Source organism: Rattus norvegicus, chromosome 2 (genome assembly GCF_021556685.1).
Source record: "Rattus norvegicus strain SHRSP/BbbUtx chromosome 2, alternate assembly SHRSP_T2T, whole genome shotgun sequence".
NCBI classification, from domain to species: domain Eukaryota; kingdom Metazoa; phylum Chordata; class Mammalia; order Rodentia; family Muridae; genus Rattus; species Rattus norvegicus.
Window position 1 is genome coordinate 40,114,066 of NC_141535.1, and position 15,458 is coordinate 40,129,523.

At 37.2% G+C, this 15,458-nt stretch overlaps 1 protein-coding gene across 17 annotated transcripts in view; it reads right to left on the reverse strand.

Moving 5' to 3' along the window:
* Positions 1-15,458, reverse strand: part of Kif2a (kinesin family member 2A) — a 63,433-nt gene that overhangs the window by 16,804 nt on the left and 31,171 nt on the right. For 3 of the 17 annotated variants that reach the window (NM_053376.1, XM_087635666.1, XM_087635743.1), the window contains exons 2-11: positions 13,346-13,440; positions 12,650-12,766; positions 9,373-9,427; positions 7,078-7,200; positions 6,407-6,507; positions 4,161-4,256; positions 2,703-2,757; positions 2,201-2,363; positions 447-537; positions 285-348 (exon numbers count right to left, since the gene is read on the reverse strand). In NM_053376.1, coding sequence (NP_445828.1) covers positions 285-348; positions 447-537; positions 2,201-2,363; positions 2,703-2,757; positions 4,161-4,256; positions 6,407-6,507; positions 7,078-7,200; positions 9,373-9,427; positions 12,650-12,766; positions 13,346-13,440 — 960 coding nt within the window. Of the gene's footprint in view, positions 1-284; positions 349-446; positions 538-2,200; positions 2,364-2,702; positions 2,758-4,160; positions 4,257-6,406; positions 6,508-7,077; positions 7,201-9,372; positions 9,428-12,649; positions 12,767-13,345; positions 13,441-14,961; positions 15,379-15,458 lie in introns of all 17 variants that reach the window. The other 14 variants (XM_087635700.1, XM_087635679.1, XM_087635763.1 and 11 more) reach the window with 9 other exon arrangements.

Here is a 15,458-nt window from a genome sequence, read left to right on the forward strand (position 1 = left end):
ATGACTTTGTCTTTTTTTAAAAAAGATCTCTGTTAGCCTCAAATTTGCTATACAGCTGAGAATGACTGTGAATTCAGATGATCTTGCCTTTGCCTCTTAAGTAGTAGGATTACAGATATGTGCTACCATGCCTGACATTTCTTTTCAAATCATCTGAAATCGAACAGTTGATCTAATACACTGTGTATAGCTGGACAATAGATATAAACAATACAGAGCCTTTCTCAAGCAGACCTGTGTAATGATCAAGAATATCATAAACTCTGTACACAAAGGACACTCACCTGCTAATGCATAAATTCCCTTAGAGCAATCCTGGTTCTTTCCTGAAAAGTCACCACCCATAGTCTACATTGGGAAAGAAAGTAGACTTTAGGCTGTGTAACTAAACTTTCAGAGGGAGACTACAGCATCATAGCAGGATACAACTTTATCAAATGACTTACGTGAGTTTTCCCACTTCCAGTCTGCCCATAAGCAAAGCAGGTAGCCATGCCCCTTTCAAATATTGTTTCCACCAGTGGCCTGGCAGTAAATCTGAAAAAGGGGAATGAAAACGTGTGTCACAAATATAGTCAGATAAGCAACCCAAGTACTATAAAGTTTATTTCATTAACAAAATATAGCAGGATCTTAAATATTAGATTGGTAATAATGAACCAAAAATCTTTTGAATCATGAATTTTAAATCCAAACACTTTTATCAAGAAAAATAGAAAACAAAACAACACATTTTGGGGCCATTTTCTGCCTATTCTTACATTGTTAAAATAAAACCCTTGCTTTGGGATTACAAAAACTCTTGGCAAGTACTTTCTGCAATCTGTTGGCTGTGAAGGTGGTTTCCTTCCAATAATGTGTTCAGATGCTTGAGAAAATTTGAAGAAAGCTAAAAAAAACAATTGCCAGTTCTGATTACAATTCCCATTTTAAATAGATACATCAAAGTGTACCTATTTAGTATTCCAGTGTCCTTTGTTTTTCTCCCAGTTTACTGGTCTAAGATCACAGAAGCTCGTCTAACAATATTTCACTGGTAACATTTTCAATTCTTAAGATTCTTATTAGCTCCAATTTTTTGTTTTGTTTACTGGGAATTTTGACAAAATGAAATTAGGAAATAAACCATAGCATCCGAATAAATACAAAGCTATTTCTGCGTGGAATATAACAGCAATGCTGTAAAAATCTGTTGTGACTATTAGAAGTAAGAATGTTTATTATGTCAAAAATCTATATAACATAAAAATTTAGGGTGTCTATTTTATGTGTACAAATCAGACTCCTATAAGTTGAATGTAAACTAAAAATTCCATTCACTAAAACCACCTTCAAACTTAAAGATGATTTAAAAAATAGGCAAATTTAAGTAGATTTTACAGTGGTTTTTAACTTTTATTTGTAAACATACCGTAGGTAAAGATTTGGAATAATAAGTAATTAACACACAATAAGCATTTCAAATTTATTAGTACAAGGATTAAATGGAAAAATGTATGTTTTCTGTGCCTCACATACCATTACTTATGACAGTACTTCCCAGAATGTGTTCTTTCCTTTTATTTTATGTGTATGAGTGTTCTGCCAATGGGTATCTCTGTGGGACACCTAAGGGCAGTACCCATGGACAATAGTAATGCATGTTAGATGACCTTAGATAATCTGTGACTGGTTCTAGGTGGCTGTGAGCCATATTGGTACTGGAAAAATAGGTCTTCTGGAATAACAGCTAGTGTTCTCAATGCAAAACCATCTCTCCAACACCTTTCAGAAATATCATATCCATGTGTATATGATATGTGTAAATTAACTATTAGTTAGCATAAAAACAAACTTTCAGGAGTCTGTGTTCCTAGAGCTTGCTATGTAAACCAGGCCAGTCTCAAACTCAGAGATCCTCCTACTATACCCAGGGTAAAAAAACTGCTAATCTTTTGAAGTATTATAGAGATCACATTTTTTTTTCTTTTTCTTTTTTTTTCGGAGTTGGGGACCGAACCCAGGGCCTTAAGCGCTCTCCCACTGAGCTAAATTCCCAACCCCTAGAGATCACATTTTAAACTCAAAGAGTTTCTTATATTTTTTTCAATTAATGTCAGAATAAGAAAGCACATTACACCCCTGGAGAACTGTACTAAGAACATTAAGTTGTCAAGAAAGTAATAAAATTGTAAGATTAATTTAAAACAAATTCACTTACCTGTAAACCATTTCATTAGGAGCTGAGTCATCAAAGGCATAATCAAAACGAAATGTCTGGTTTTCTAAGTACCTTGTTAAGTCTACTTTCTGTTTGGGTTCATGAACCATCACAACATCTTTACTAGGGATTGTGATGACATCAAGATCTTTCATCTGAGTTTCTAAAAGAATAAACAAAAATCAATGTTCAGGAATTTTCACAGAGTTTGATCTAATGACCCAATTTTTAAAAAAATGATTTGAGGTCTTTATAAAATGATTTTAATTTTCTGTGTGAATGTACGCACACACACCATGGTGTGGCATGTGTGTGGGGATGAGAGAACACTCTATCTGAGTCAGTTCCATTCCTCCCCATGGGCTCTCACGGATCATTAGGACTTGCAGTAGGCAGACGATCCTGGAACTCACAATCCGTCTCCCTGAGGTCCCCAGTACTGGGTTACAGACATGGTCACCACGCCCGACTTCTAAACTGAGTCCCCTACAAAGCAGCATACCTTTTTTATTGAGTGGTCGTTTTCTTACACAAACACATATCCTATGTTCATCAATCTAGGAATTAAAAAATATTATTTTACTGACTTATAAATGCTATAAAAAAAGAAAATAATCTATGGTTTTTAAATTTTTCTTAACATAATTATGGTGGTTAAGTTTTAAAAAAGTTAGCATTGTACAAATTTTAATTGTTACTAGAATTCTGAGCACTGTGAAACTTTATTTTTGATAAACTATTACTTAGTAAATAAAAATTTTATAAGTATTATTCTTAGCATCAGTTCTTATTAAGAAGGTACTTCCTATTCATTTCAAGACATGATGCATAAAATAAAAGTAAAAATTTCTATTCTACAAATTCGTATCTTTTCAAAATGTTTATTGTAGGTAACGTTAGCAAAGAATACTAACAGGAAAAAAACAAAATAAAACAAAACAAACAAACCAAAAACCCCCAGTATTCTCACACTACTGAATAAAATAACTAGTTTTATGAATGACAATTAAAAAACCCATTTTTTAATTATATGCACATATTATAGTTATGTGCATGTACGTGCTGGATGCCCCTGGAACTGGAGGTAGTTAGATGGCCTGACACAGTGCTGCAGGGAACCTTGAGGACCCAAACTGTGTCCTACACACACAGCTGATTGCTCATAGGAGGTGGAGATGAGCCACCTCTCCAGCCCCATTAATGACAAAGCTTATTTTAAAGATAAAAATTACTTTCAATACATGATTTCTTAGAATATTCTCCTCTTGTCGCTGCTATTTTAAAGTTTGACAAATTGTCAGACTAAAACCATGAGTTCAGGTGCAACAGATGAGATATCTGGCAGTGTAGCAAGGTCTAAAATATACAGGAACACAAGTTTATGAATAAGAAACCTATCAGGGTCTATAACATTCTGCTTAACACAAATGTTTGGTAACCAAACACTCTCTATATGATAGGTCAATTCTTATTTCTCCTTGGAAGAGCATCTTCATTGTGCAGCAGGTAATGAACTACAGAGTAGTTCTCAGCACTGGAATTCTGGTCTATTATAGCCCTTTAGGAGTGAAAGCCAGAATAATGTGTATTTAAAAATAACAAATTAGTTTAATAGTAAACCAGTATGATTTAACCAAAGTTAAATAAGCTTGGAGCTGAGATCAAAGCCTGTGTGAAGGTCAAAAAAGAAACTAGGTTTCCTCTGGACTCACTAGCTGATACACAGGCATCTGAAGACAAGGAGGCTTTGGCTGCAACGAGCAGATATGCGGACAGCACTTCTAATATTAAAACTAAAGATGAACAAAAAAAGAGGGGCCATGATTTTTCTGAAATTACAGGAACTGAACCTCATAAGGAAAGACGAAACCATACAGGTAAATAAAATATACGATTAGTAAGTATGAATGTTTTATCACCAATATGACATTTTCAGGTAATGATTCACAAAGGACCTTACAGGATCAGCTGTTGTGAGGGGTCTATAGTCCAAGCTCCCTCTGAAGTCTCTGATCATACACATAATCTCGTAATTTGGATTTGTGGCATCGACATCCTATTCAAAGACAGGATTTGAAACTTAATGATACTTATAATCACACGGTATGTGTTGCATATAATTTTGAAAGTTGCAAATCAGACACTGCCATTTGTTAACCAAACTCAAAATCATACTAAAACTATGACATAATTTCCAAATTCAGATTAATGTGTTCAAAATCACTTTCACATAAATAACACAATTATGTTAATCTGCATTTATCTGGTGAATTCCAAAGTTTCCTCACTAAACCTATCCTTTAACTGTTTAAAAAATCATCTATAATGCATTTCCTTTAACTATGTCAGAAAATGCAGCAGTGGAAGAGCACTCTGAGACACTGGCAGAGAGCCCTAGAAAGGCCGGAACTGGGGAAACACACTCTACATTCTAACTCTCAGAACTGCTCCATCTAGTGTTTCAATAATCTAAGCATCATGAGCCTGCACAAGGCACCGTGAGGTTCCTGCAGTCACATCCATAAAGACCCCTCCTTTCCCTACCCTGTCCATGACCACTCATCCTCCCAAAGGATCAGTATTTACTATTTACTTTTCCTCTGCCTATGCAAGTTCTACTGTCAACACATTAAAGGATTCTTTAAAACGTTTCGTCTGCAGATGAAAGCATGCTGTTTAGTTACATATAAATGTCCTGTTTTTAAATATAAACGTAGTCTTAAAAGTAAATTACAATATGGATTCATTCCCATTCATTCCCCTCTATTAGCTCTAAGATAGCCAAGATGTAACAAAACAACAAAAGCCAGTATGATATAGGACATAGGATCATGTGTTATCTTAAATATGATGTTATCTGGTTTTTTTGAGTCAGGGTTTCAAGTAGTGCAGGCTGACCTGGAACTTTGGTCCTCTACCTCCCAGGTGCTTGCTGAGAGGTAGGCTAAGCAGTTCAAAAGCAAGATAATATTTTAAAAGTTACAAAGAAAAAGAGAAAACAGGCCAAAGAATTGAATTCTGACTGCAATTCATTTTAAATTCGACACTGGTAAGGTTTTGATTTAAATTCTAAAAGCCGTGGTCAACAGCCTCCCTGCAATGAATAATGAATCACTGACACTCAAGTTCTGACTGCACTCGAGTCCTGACCTGTCACTGAAGTTTATTCTCACCTTCATAAAGGGACAGCAACCTGCCAGGTGGGAAGCAGAATGTGAAGAAACTGAACGCTCCCTGGGATGTTTAAGGATTACAAGTTCCCTCAGGAAACACCAGGTGGCACTTGTGCTAAGTGTCAATAAACTGTATTCTGTGTAGTCTTCTGGAGTCAGGTCTCAGACAACCTAAGCTGGTTTCAAACTCACCATGTAGCAGTGATGAAGCCTTGAACTTCTAATCCCCCTGCCTTTACCAATTCAAGTGCCGGGAATACAAACGCTGTACCAGCAAGCCTAGCTTTGTATTATTTATTTCAAGAAGATAGTCTTAGGTAACCTTCAGGTGTAAACTAATGTTTCAGGTTGAGCACTACGTCATGTTTAAATTCTACAACAAAACATATGAACTGTAGGCTCAACACAGTTTAAGGGCACTTGAAAATACTATTAAAAACAGCTTGATGCCTTACATTATACAAATTCTGTGATTTAATAGAAACAGTACAAATAATGATACAGATATGGTAACTTCTAACATGTAAAGATTTTCCAGTTATTAAATATTTGCTAACATCTGAAGAGAACAAAAGAACAACACAATAGAGACACACTCACTTTATGTGCAATAAATCAAAATATTGTTTCTCCAATTTTACCATACCTAGTTGGACCAAGATATGTCCAAACAATAATTTTCATTTACATCTATTGTGGGTAGTTTTCCAAAGCTTTCTATTTTCATGTAGATCTTTCTAAATAAAAGCCTATAAGTTTTCAATATTATAATACATAGTTTATGATTCTACATACAAATACTTACTTTCAAGAATAGACCAATTTTAGGGCTAACATATAACACTAAACTTTAACTGTAATAAGTGAATGCAATAAAAAATCTGTACCAGTAATTTGTTTTTTAAAAACGTACACATTATTTTCACACTTCAATTTAAGAAGTCCTTAGATTTATTTTAAAATCAACTATTTTCACTGATATAACCTAATCTTCTCTACAAACAACAAACACTTTTGAATTTACATTACAAACCTGGGCTCTTTTTTCTCTAAGTTCTTGCTGTTGCAATCTTCTTTTTTCTCGTTTTTCTTGCAATTTTTCTACTTCTTTCACACAATTAGATTTTCTACGTGCTAAAAGGAAAAAGATGAGCTGCAGAAGCACAGCTTTCTTTTTATAGAATTACATTTAACATATAGATATTTTATGAGTAACTTAAGCGCATGTGCGTGCACACACAATGTCCACAGTGATGAACATGCCGAATGCCCAGATGAGCTTCACTATGAGCTGCTTTAACAAAAGCAGGAACAGGACATCATACAGATGAGCCAGGGAATGACTCGGACACACTGACACATGTCATCTCTTGGTTTAGAATCACAGACCTTTGAACTGAAAGGATCAAGAAGTATAATTTTCTTCTACAATCAAAAAACAACAACAACAACAAAAAAAAAAAAAAGCCCCAAAAACCTAGCCAGAATTTTAAATTCAAAACAATTGTTACAATCTCACACCAAATGTTATATATCTCCAATTAATTAGCTAAAGTACTAAACACAAATTATACTTTGTTGGCGAGTGTAATCTTTAGCCAAGTTTGTCTTGGATTGTTCACTACATAGGAACCTGTAAGGCTGACCAAGAGAGACTACATGTACGCCTAAAACGACGGAGTCCTTGATCCAGTATTTACATACAAGGAGGTCCAAACTCCTTTTTTGCAGCTTGAACTGGAGATATATCTGAAACGCTACCATTCTGTTGTGCAGAAGATGACTGCTCAGGAAGTTGACTAGGCCGTGCGCGTGCTGAACCAACCACTAGAAAACAAAGTTAATTCAGGAAAGTTAAAAGCTAACCATGGTAAAAGAAAAAGGCATCCTCATGTCAAATCTGATACATAAATACTACACTCATGCCAGGTACAATGGCTCATACCTAAATTGACACAACTAAAAGATATTTTTAAAGTACTATTTACATCAGGAAAGAGGAAGGCAGACCTCTGAGTTTGTGGTCAGCATGGATTTCATAGAAAGTTACAAATAATAGTCTTAAAATGCAAACAAAAACTGGTGTGATTTTAGCTACAAAACTACTCACCTAACTAAATTGACTTTTAATAATCATTTTTAAAGATGCACATGAAACCCATCTTATACTTCCAGAATGTAAAGACATTCCCTATAGTGTATGTGCAATTTAAAAGCATCCTCCCTGCCCCACCTGGGCATCCAGTCCATAGACATACAGCTACTAAACCCAGACAATATTGCTGATGCCAAGAAGTGCATGCTAACAGGAGCCTGATATAGCTATCTCCTGAGAGACTCTGCCAGAGCATGACAAATACAGAGGTGAATGCTCACAGCCAACCATTGAACTGAGAATGGGGTCCCCAATGGAGGAGTTAGAGAAAGGATTGAAGGAGCTAAAGGGGTTTGCAACTGGGTAAGAACAACAATACCAACCAACCAGAGCTCTCAGGGACTAAACCACCATCCAAAGAGTGCACATGAACAGATCCATGGCTCCAGCTATGAATGTAGCAGAGGATGGCCTTGTTGGGCACCAGTGAAAGGAGAAGCCCTTGGTCCTGCCAAGGCTGGACCCCCCTCCCCCCCAGTGTAGGGAATGTCAGGGCACGGAGGCAGCAAGAGGTGGGTTGTTGGGTAGGGGAACACCCTCATAGAAGAGGGGGGAGAGGGATGGGGATAGGGGATTTATGGATGAGAAACTGGAAAAGGGGATAACATGATAACATTTGAAAATATCCAAAAAAAAAAAAAAAAGCAAGGCAAATTCTAATTGTCTCCCTTTTCTTTTTTTGCACATAAAGTAAATACCATCATGCTCAAGAAACTATGGAACACTGGCATTTTAAGAGAATGCAAAGGACCAGGACTTGGGGAATCCTTTCTACTAATCTCTTAGGGTGTTACCTCTGTCTCTGTTTTTTTTGAGACAACAAATAATGTGAAGTAAATACTATTTTATGGACAGAAAAAAAGAAAAGTATTCCCACTTCTGAAAATATACACAGTTCAGACACACAGAAATCAAATGTAAAAGTCCTCCCAACCTTCCTTACAGTCCAGACTCCATTCTTTTCTCCCCAACATACAAATCTTCAGTATTTTACCACTGTAGATATCATAACAATGCAAAAAGAGACTTAAACCTGGGCTAAAGAGACTCTGTCTCAAATGCACCCAGGCTCAGGAAATTTATATAAATTCTTCAACAATTTGAAAGGTGGTGGTGAAAGGACTTTCTCCTCTCTCCTTTAGTCTCTTCTCTGGTGCTTGTGGCCCACCTTGTACTACCATCCATCCATGCACACAGAGCAACAACTGCACAGTAGTCCTGAATCAAACAACAGTAAACGAGAAACTAGTCTTGTCCATGTGTCCTGGCTGTGAAACTCAAAGTCAACTATAATGTATGCCCATTTAAACTTTCTTTTGCCAACTCCAAACCTAACCATTTCTCAAAGCCTTAGTCAGAAATTACGATCAAGCCAATGATAATGAATGGGACACCATCATCATCTGAATCCTTCCTCTTTCTTTCTCTAATGTCCACCTCCATTTTTTTAAAACTGAGTGAGTCGAATAAACAGTACATACTGAGTCTCTAGTCACCACATACATTTACACTGCTTCTGTTTTGTTTTACTGAGTCTTGCTTTGTAGCCCTATTAGCCTAGAATCCCCTATACAGACGAGATCAGTTTCCAACTTGTAGGGAGGTTCCTCCCTCTACTTCCTGAGTTCTCAAACTACAGGCATGCCTCGCCATGAGTAGAATGTATTTCTTAAACAAGAAAAAGATTATTAATGCTATTGAGATATTAGGAAATAAGGAACCCTAATGTTAAAATTAGCCATGTATGGTTTGAACACCAAGGGTAATATTAACTTTTTATATACCTCATCAAAGTCATGCTAAAAACTTCAGGATAAAGATTAAGAAATAAAGTTTTACTTTACCTCTATTATCTCTGGGGGGAGGGTCGTTCTTAATAGATGCCACAGTCCGTCGGTTCTACAGAAAAAAGTAGTATTTACTTATTTTTTTTTCCCCCTTCATTCCTCACAAGTATCACTGCCTTGGCTATTTTTAATTAAATGAAAGTAAACAGGCAATAGTAACATGAAGCCAAATGAAGAAAAACTATAAATAATAAAAAAAAAAAAGCTAATTCATCAACAGTCAACGTCCTTTAGGAGGTTTCTATATCCAAATTCCCCATATATTAATGATTGTGAGCCTAGCCTTTAACAGCTGAGCCATCTCTCTAGCCCCCCATATATTAATGAATATGAGAAAGATATTGCTCTAAAGACCTTATCCACTGCAGTTTCACACAACTCTACGGAATCATTATTTTCTTGATTCCGAGCTCAAGTCAGGTGTAGAGATCTTATTTACGAAGTTCTGTAGTACAATTTTTTCATCATCACTCAGAAATGAATACACCAACATCCACCCACCCACCCTCCGCTCCCCAGAGGGTAGGGAAAAAGAGAAAGAGAGGTGAAAGAGAAAATTTTGTAGTTTTGCTTCTCAGACTATGGAGAGAATTTTCCAAAGGCCTTTTGATGCTCAGGTTTGGCTATTCCATCACTGATCCACTACAGCCCGAGTGAATGTTGAAGTGGGGCTACGTGACTACACTATATTCTACCTTGCCAAAACTGTGTACAGGTGGGGGATCTCATATCTGAAAAGCACTACACTAGAAATGTTCCACATTTCTTCACATCTCAGAATATCTGTGTAAGTGCTCTCATGTGTGTGAAATCAGGTATTTTGGTGACAGGACTCAACTTTAAATGCACATTCATTTGTGTTTCATATATACCTTGAATACACGGAGTCTGAAGTTTTCGTGTGTGTGTGTGTGTGTGTGTGTGTGTGTGTGTGTGTGTGTGTGAACACAGGAGGGCATCTGGTGTCTGCTGTCATGTTCTACCTTATCCTGGAGTCCGGGTTTCTCACTTGAACTGGAACCAGGCTGACAGCCGGCAAGCTCCGGCAATCCTTCCACCTGCCCCCCCGAAGCTGTAGTTACAGGGTCATAGCTGCTTTAGTACTTAGTTATGTGGATTCAAATCAACAATGGTGGTACAAGGGCCCTTACTCAGGGACCTCCAACCTCCCTGAGGATAACGTTATATATTTATGGTGTAGCTTCATTCTAACTGAAATTCATCACATATGTGCAATTTCTTTTCTGTGATCTAATGTTTGTTCTCAAAAACTTTGCATTTGGAGGCTGGCAAGATAGCTCAGCAGGTAAAATTACTTCCTGCACAAGTCTAAACAGTCAATCCTAAACGCCCTCTCTACAAAAAGAGTCAGATGTGCTGTGAGCTGCCACACAGTGTGTGATGCGCTTGCTGTGTCCGGCAGCAAGACAGGCGTCCAGAGCACACGGCAGGAGGGGAGAGCCAACGATGGAGGGTGGTCCTCTGAGAGCTGCCTGAAAACCATGGCATGCACACACCTACGCTCACACAAACCATGAATAAAATAATAACAAATAAAAATTAAAACCTTGGATTTTTGGAGCTCTTTCTATCTTGGATTGAGGGACTGGTAGTAAATTACACCTTTGAATCTAAGGAGGTAGTCAGTGTTGATTCCTTTATTCAGATGAAATATCAAAGTACTCTGAAACAAACATGGCCAGTTATCCTAAAAAGACTTCATTAAGGGTTTCAAAGACTTGACTACTGCACAGGCAGCCAACTTCTGGTCCCATTTACATAGCTACTAAGAGTGAATTCACTTAAAAACAAACTCACAGCAAATAATGTAGTTAAACTCAATCCCACACTGAAATTAGATTAGGTATTATTTGGATAGTGGTATTATCTCTCAAAGTGGAGCCGCCCGGAAGTCAGTAGTTTTAAACGTCATTGGGTGATCTTAAAGGAAAGCAAAGATTAACAACACCCTGAGGCCTGGGGATATATGGAGCTCGGTGGTAGGATGCCAAGGCAAAGGGGAATTACTGAGCTCGATTTCAACATGGGAGTGGGAGGTGGTTGATAAACTGAAGCTGTGCCAATCCATTCAGGCTATGTAGGAAGCAGTGTATGAAAACACTGCACACTTAGTAAGGACCTTCACGCAGGAACTCTCACTTCGCTTGTTATCTGAACTCAAACTCTGATTTACATTCACATATGTAATTTCAGAGCAGAGTAGTTTGTAGATGGTTAAGTGTCTATAACACATTTGCATGTTTATGCATGTTTTCCTTGCAAAATATGGAGTTCCTATAGGCTTGCAAGTCACATCAAATTCATCTGTGTATTCTAACATAGCACAAGGTAGAAGTCAGTAGACACCACTGAATCAGACATTAAGAAGCACAGTTTCAACAACTTGGCAGGACTCTGGTTGTATTTTTTTTTTTTTTTTTTTTTTTGGTTCTTTTTTTTCGGAGCTGGGGACCGAACCCAGGGCCTTGCGCTTCCTAGGTAAGCACTCTACCACTGAGCTAAATCCCCAGCCCCTCTGGTTGTATTTTCATGCAGTTTATTAACAGTACAGAGTTTTGAGATACTAGAAGCAGAGCTATCTCTAGTGGATTTCCACCTTGGAGAACTACAGCTACTAGGGAGCATGTGGCATCACCCTTAAAAGTCTCTCCTCGGGCTGGAGAGATAGCTCAGCAGTTAAGAGCACCCGACTGCTCTTCCAGATGTCATGAGTTCAATTCCCAGCAACCACATGGTGGCTCACAACCATCTGTAAAGAGATCTGATGCCCTCTTCTGGTGTGTCTGAAGACAGCTACAGTGTACTTATATATAATAAATGAATAAATCTTAAAAAAAAAAAGTCTCTCCTCAGCAACAAAACACAGGTAGCTAAACTACGCTTCTCATTTCTCAACATTTTAAAATTACAAAGCCAGAACTTTAAAAGATTACCAGAGCGTGTATTAATAAACAGCTATCTTATCAGTAAGTGCTCATTCAACACTGACAAGGGAATTGCTTTGACTCATCTCTCCCGAGAAGCTCTCTCTCAAAAAATAACTAGGCAAGGAGTTTTCATGATCTGATCTAAAGAGTGTCATGAATTATGAACTGGGCAACCTGACTTATGAAGGTGTGTACGGCCTGCACTGATACAGATGGTGGACAAAACTTATAAAAAAAAATGAACCTATCAATACTTAACACATACTATATACATTCTTCATTGTCTCAAATCAGCATGCATACACGTGCACTCGCCCCTAACTAACCTTTACAATTTTGTTTACTTTTGAGGATGAGGAGGGTGGAGGTATTTCTGGACTTGGCTCAATGTCTTCATCAGGTACAAGGTCAGGGTTAAGTGAAAAGATGCTTTCCAAGTCAATCTGTACAAATAAACACAGTGAGTTATAGAGCAAATGACTTCAATCCCAAGTTTCAGACTATTCTGTAAACTAGATTGTTTAGAGCAATAGTCCACATATATTTTACACTTGATTTTAAGAGCTGTTAGTAAAAAGTGGCCTTCAAAACTACATAATTGTTATTTACATATAGCAACTTTTAAGTTGTGTGCCCTGAGCTAATGAACAGATGATGTATAGAGAGAAGACTTTCTTTCTTTGAGCTCATTTTTACAACTCACTGGGCAGATTTTTCTTTTTAATATACAGTTGTTTTGCCTACACAAATGACTGCATACCACATGCATACTTGGTGCCCTAAGACCCAGAAAAGTGTTGAATCCCCTAGAACTAGTTAGAGATGGTTGTGAGCCACCATGTTGGGGCTGGAAATTACATCAGGGTTCTCCATCAGTCTCAACCAGTGACCATCTCTTCAGTTCCTATTTGACAGTTCTTAAAGGAAGGATACAGAATATCTCCATCATATAAAATTATAGCTTAGTATTTTGTTTTGCCATCAGAGTCTTGACTAGAAATGATGTCTATAAGTAACCGCACCTCTTTTCCTTTTGTGTCTCCATTTTCTATCCACTCGACTGTGACACTTTCATTATCTTCATTTAATGATGTCACCATTGCCTGGTGTATTCGGCCTAAGTAGGAATAAAACATAAGAACAATGAATGGTAGTATTCTTAGAACACGGTTAACTACAACTTAGTGTCTGCATACCCACATACATGCACATACAGTCATACATGTATGATCTGTCATTCTTACAAGCGACTTTTACAAAGTAGACTTTGTCCATTAGGTTTATAGCATCAGGTCCAGAAACTCAGGGTATTTGTTAAGATCAAAGTGTGTGTGTGTTGGGGGGAGAAATCAAAGTTTGTGGAGGGGAACTGGGAAGGGGGATACATTCGAAATGTAAATAAACCAATAAAAATTATATAAAAGTTAAACTTTACCTAAAAACTACAAACAAACAAGCAAGCAAACAAAAAGCCTTCCTGAAAAATGGTTACATTGACAGATAACTAAATTTTTATGCCATTAAACAGTTCTAATGATTAGGAAGTTAACTTGCTATGACTCCAAACTTAAACTGTGGTATTCAAAACTAAGATTCATAGGATTAACAGTTAACTATACTAATAAAAAGACCATTTATGGAGAAGAAATCACTTTAAATCATATACGGTGAGCACTAAAGGCATTACCTTTGTAGAGAAAAAAACAAAGGGACTCCAGAAAGGTTGGGAAGTACTAATGTAAATGTCCAGCTCGTATCTACACTTACTTCCTCTGATGGTGGTAATCTTGTCATCAGGACACAGAATATGATACACAGGGTTTAAACTGGTTTCCCTTCCCTTTCAGTGGAGCATGGACCTTACCAGTCAATAACTATAAGGCTAAATCATTATTTTAAGCCACTACACAATATTCCGTCTGTTATAATTTATGGAGATCTCTGAGGTTACAGTTTCACTGTATATCTGTCATTATACTCTTTCCACTTATTTTCTTAGGATAAATTCCTAGAGTCAGACTAAGATTCTCATATATGCATGCACCATATATCTATTATTTCATGTCTTCGTTCCATTTGATTATTAGTTAAATATAGACACTAATTATACATCCACACATTACCTAATAGAATGTTGAACATAACAAAGTTTTACAAGTATTCAAATGAAGCCCTAAGGTATTGATAACTTACTTTAAGATAATTACAACATTGTAAGGACCTAAAACAAAAACATGTATGACTGTAATGCTAATGCTGTATTAAAGATTAAGACTATCATTAATTTAAAATATTGTGTATAAAATTACAGCACCTCCCTCTTTCTCTCTCTTTCTCTCACAAACACACACACACCCCTCATAAATATTTGCAGAAGTCTTGTAAAAATTTCCAATTTTAACCAAACACAATTGTGCAAATCTATAACCTCAGCCTTTGGAAGTAGAATCGAGAAGTAAAGCCCTCAAGGCTACACACTGAGTTTAAGTTCAGACTGAGCTACATAAAACCCCATCTATAAACAATCAATCAATACTCAAATACTAAGAGCATTAGTACTAGCAACTGTAGTGTCTATTCCTGGTTGTCAACCTGACTATATCTGGAATAAACTACAATCCAGAATTGGAGGGCTCACCTATGATCCATTCCTGAGCTGGAAGACACAAGTTTCTGACCTGGATGTTGGCATGGAGATCTTGAGGCATGGTGGCCATGAAAAGCTTAGGCCCAGGTCAGGTAGTACATGCCTTTAATCCCAGGAGACTGAGGCAAGCAGATCTCCAAATTCAAGGTCAGCCTGAGATAAAACAAGTCCCAGAAGCAGGTGTGGTTTTACTCACCTTTAACCTGGGTCACACCTTCTGCTGGAGACCTACATAAGGACATTGAAGAAGGAAGATTCACTCTTCCGCTTGCATTTGCTTCTCAGCACGTCTGTTGGAATCTACTTCTTCCGAAGACTAGCTGAAACAATAGCCTCGTGGACTGAACAACTACTAGATTCTTGGACTTCTAATTCACAGCTGACTATTGTTGGTCATCATAACACAGACTGTAAATCATAATAAATTCCCTCAATATAGAAAGACATTCCATACATTCTGCGACTTAGAGAACCCCGACTAACACAGC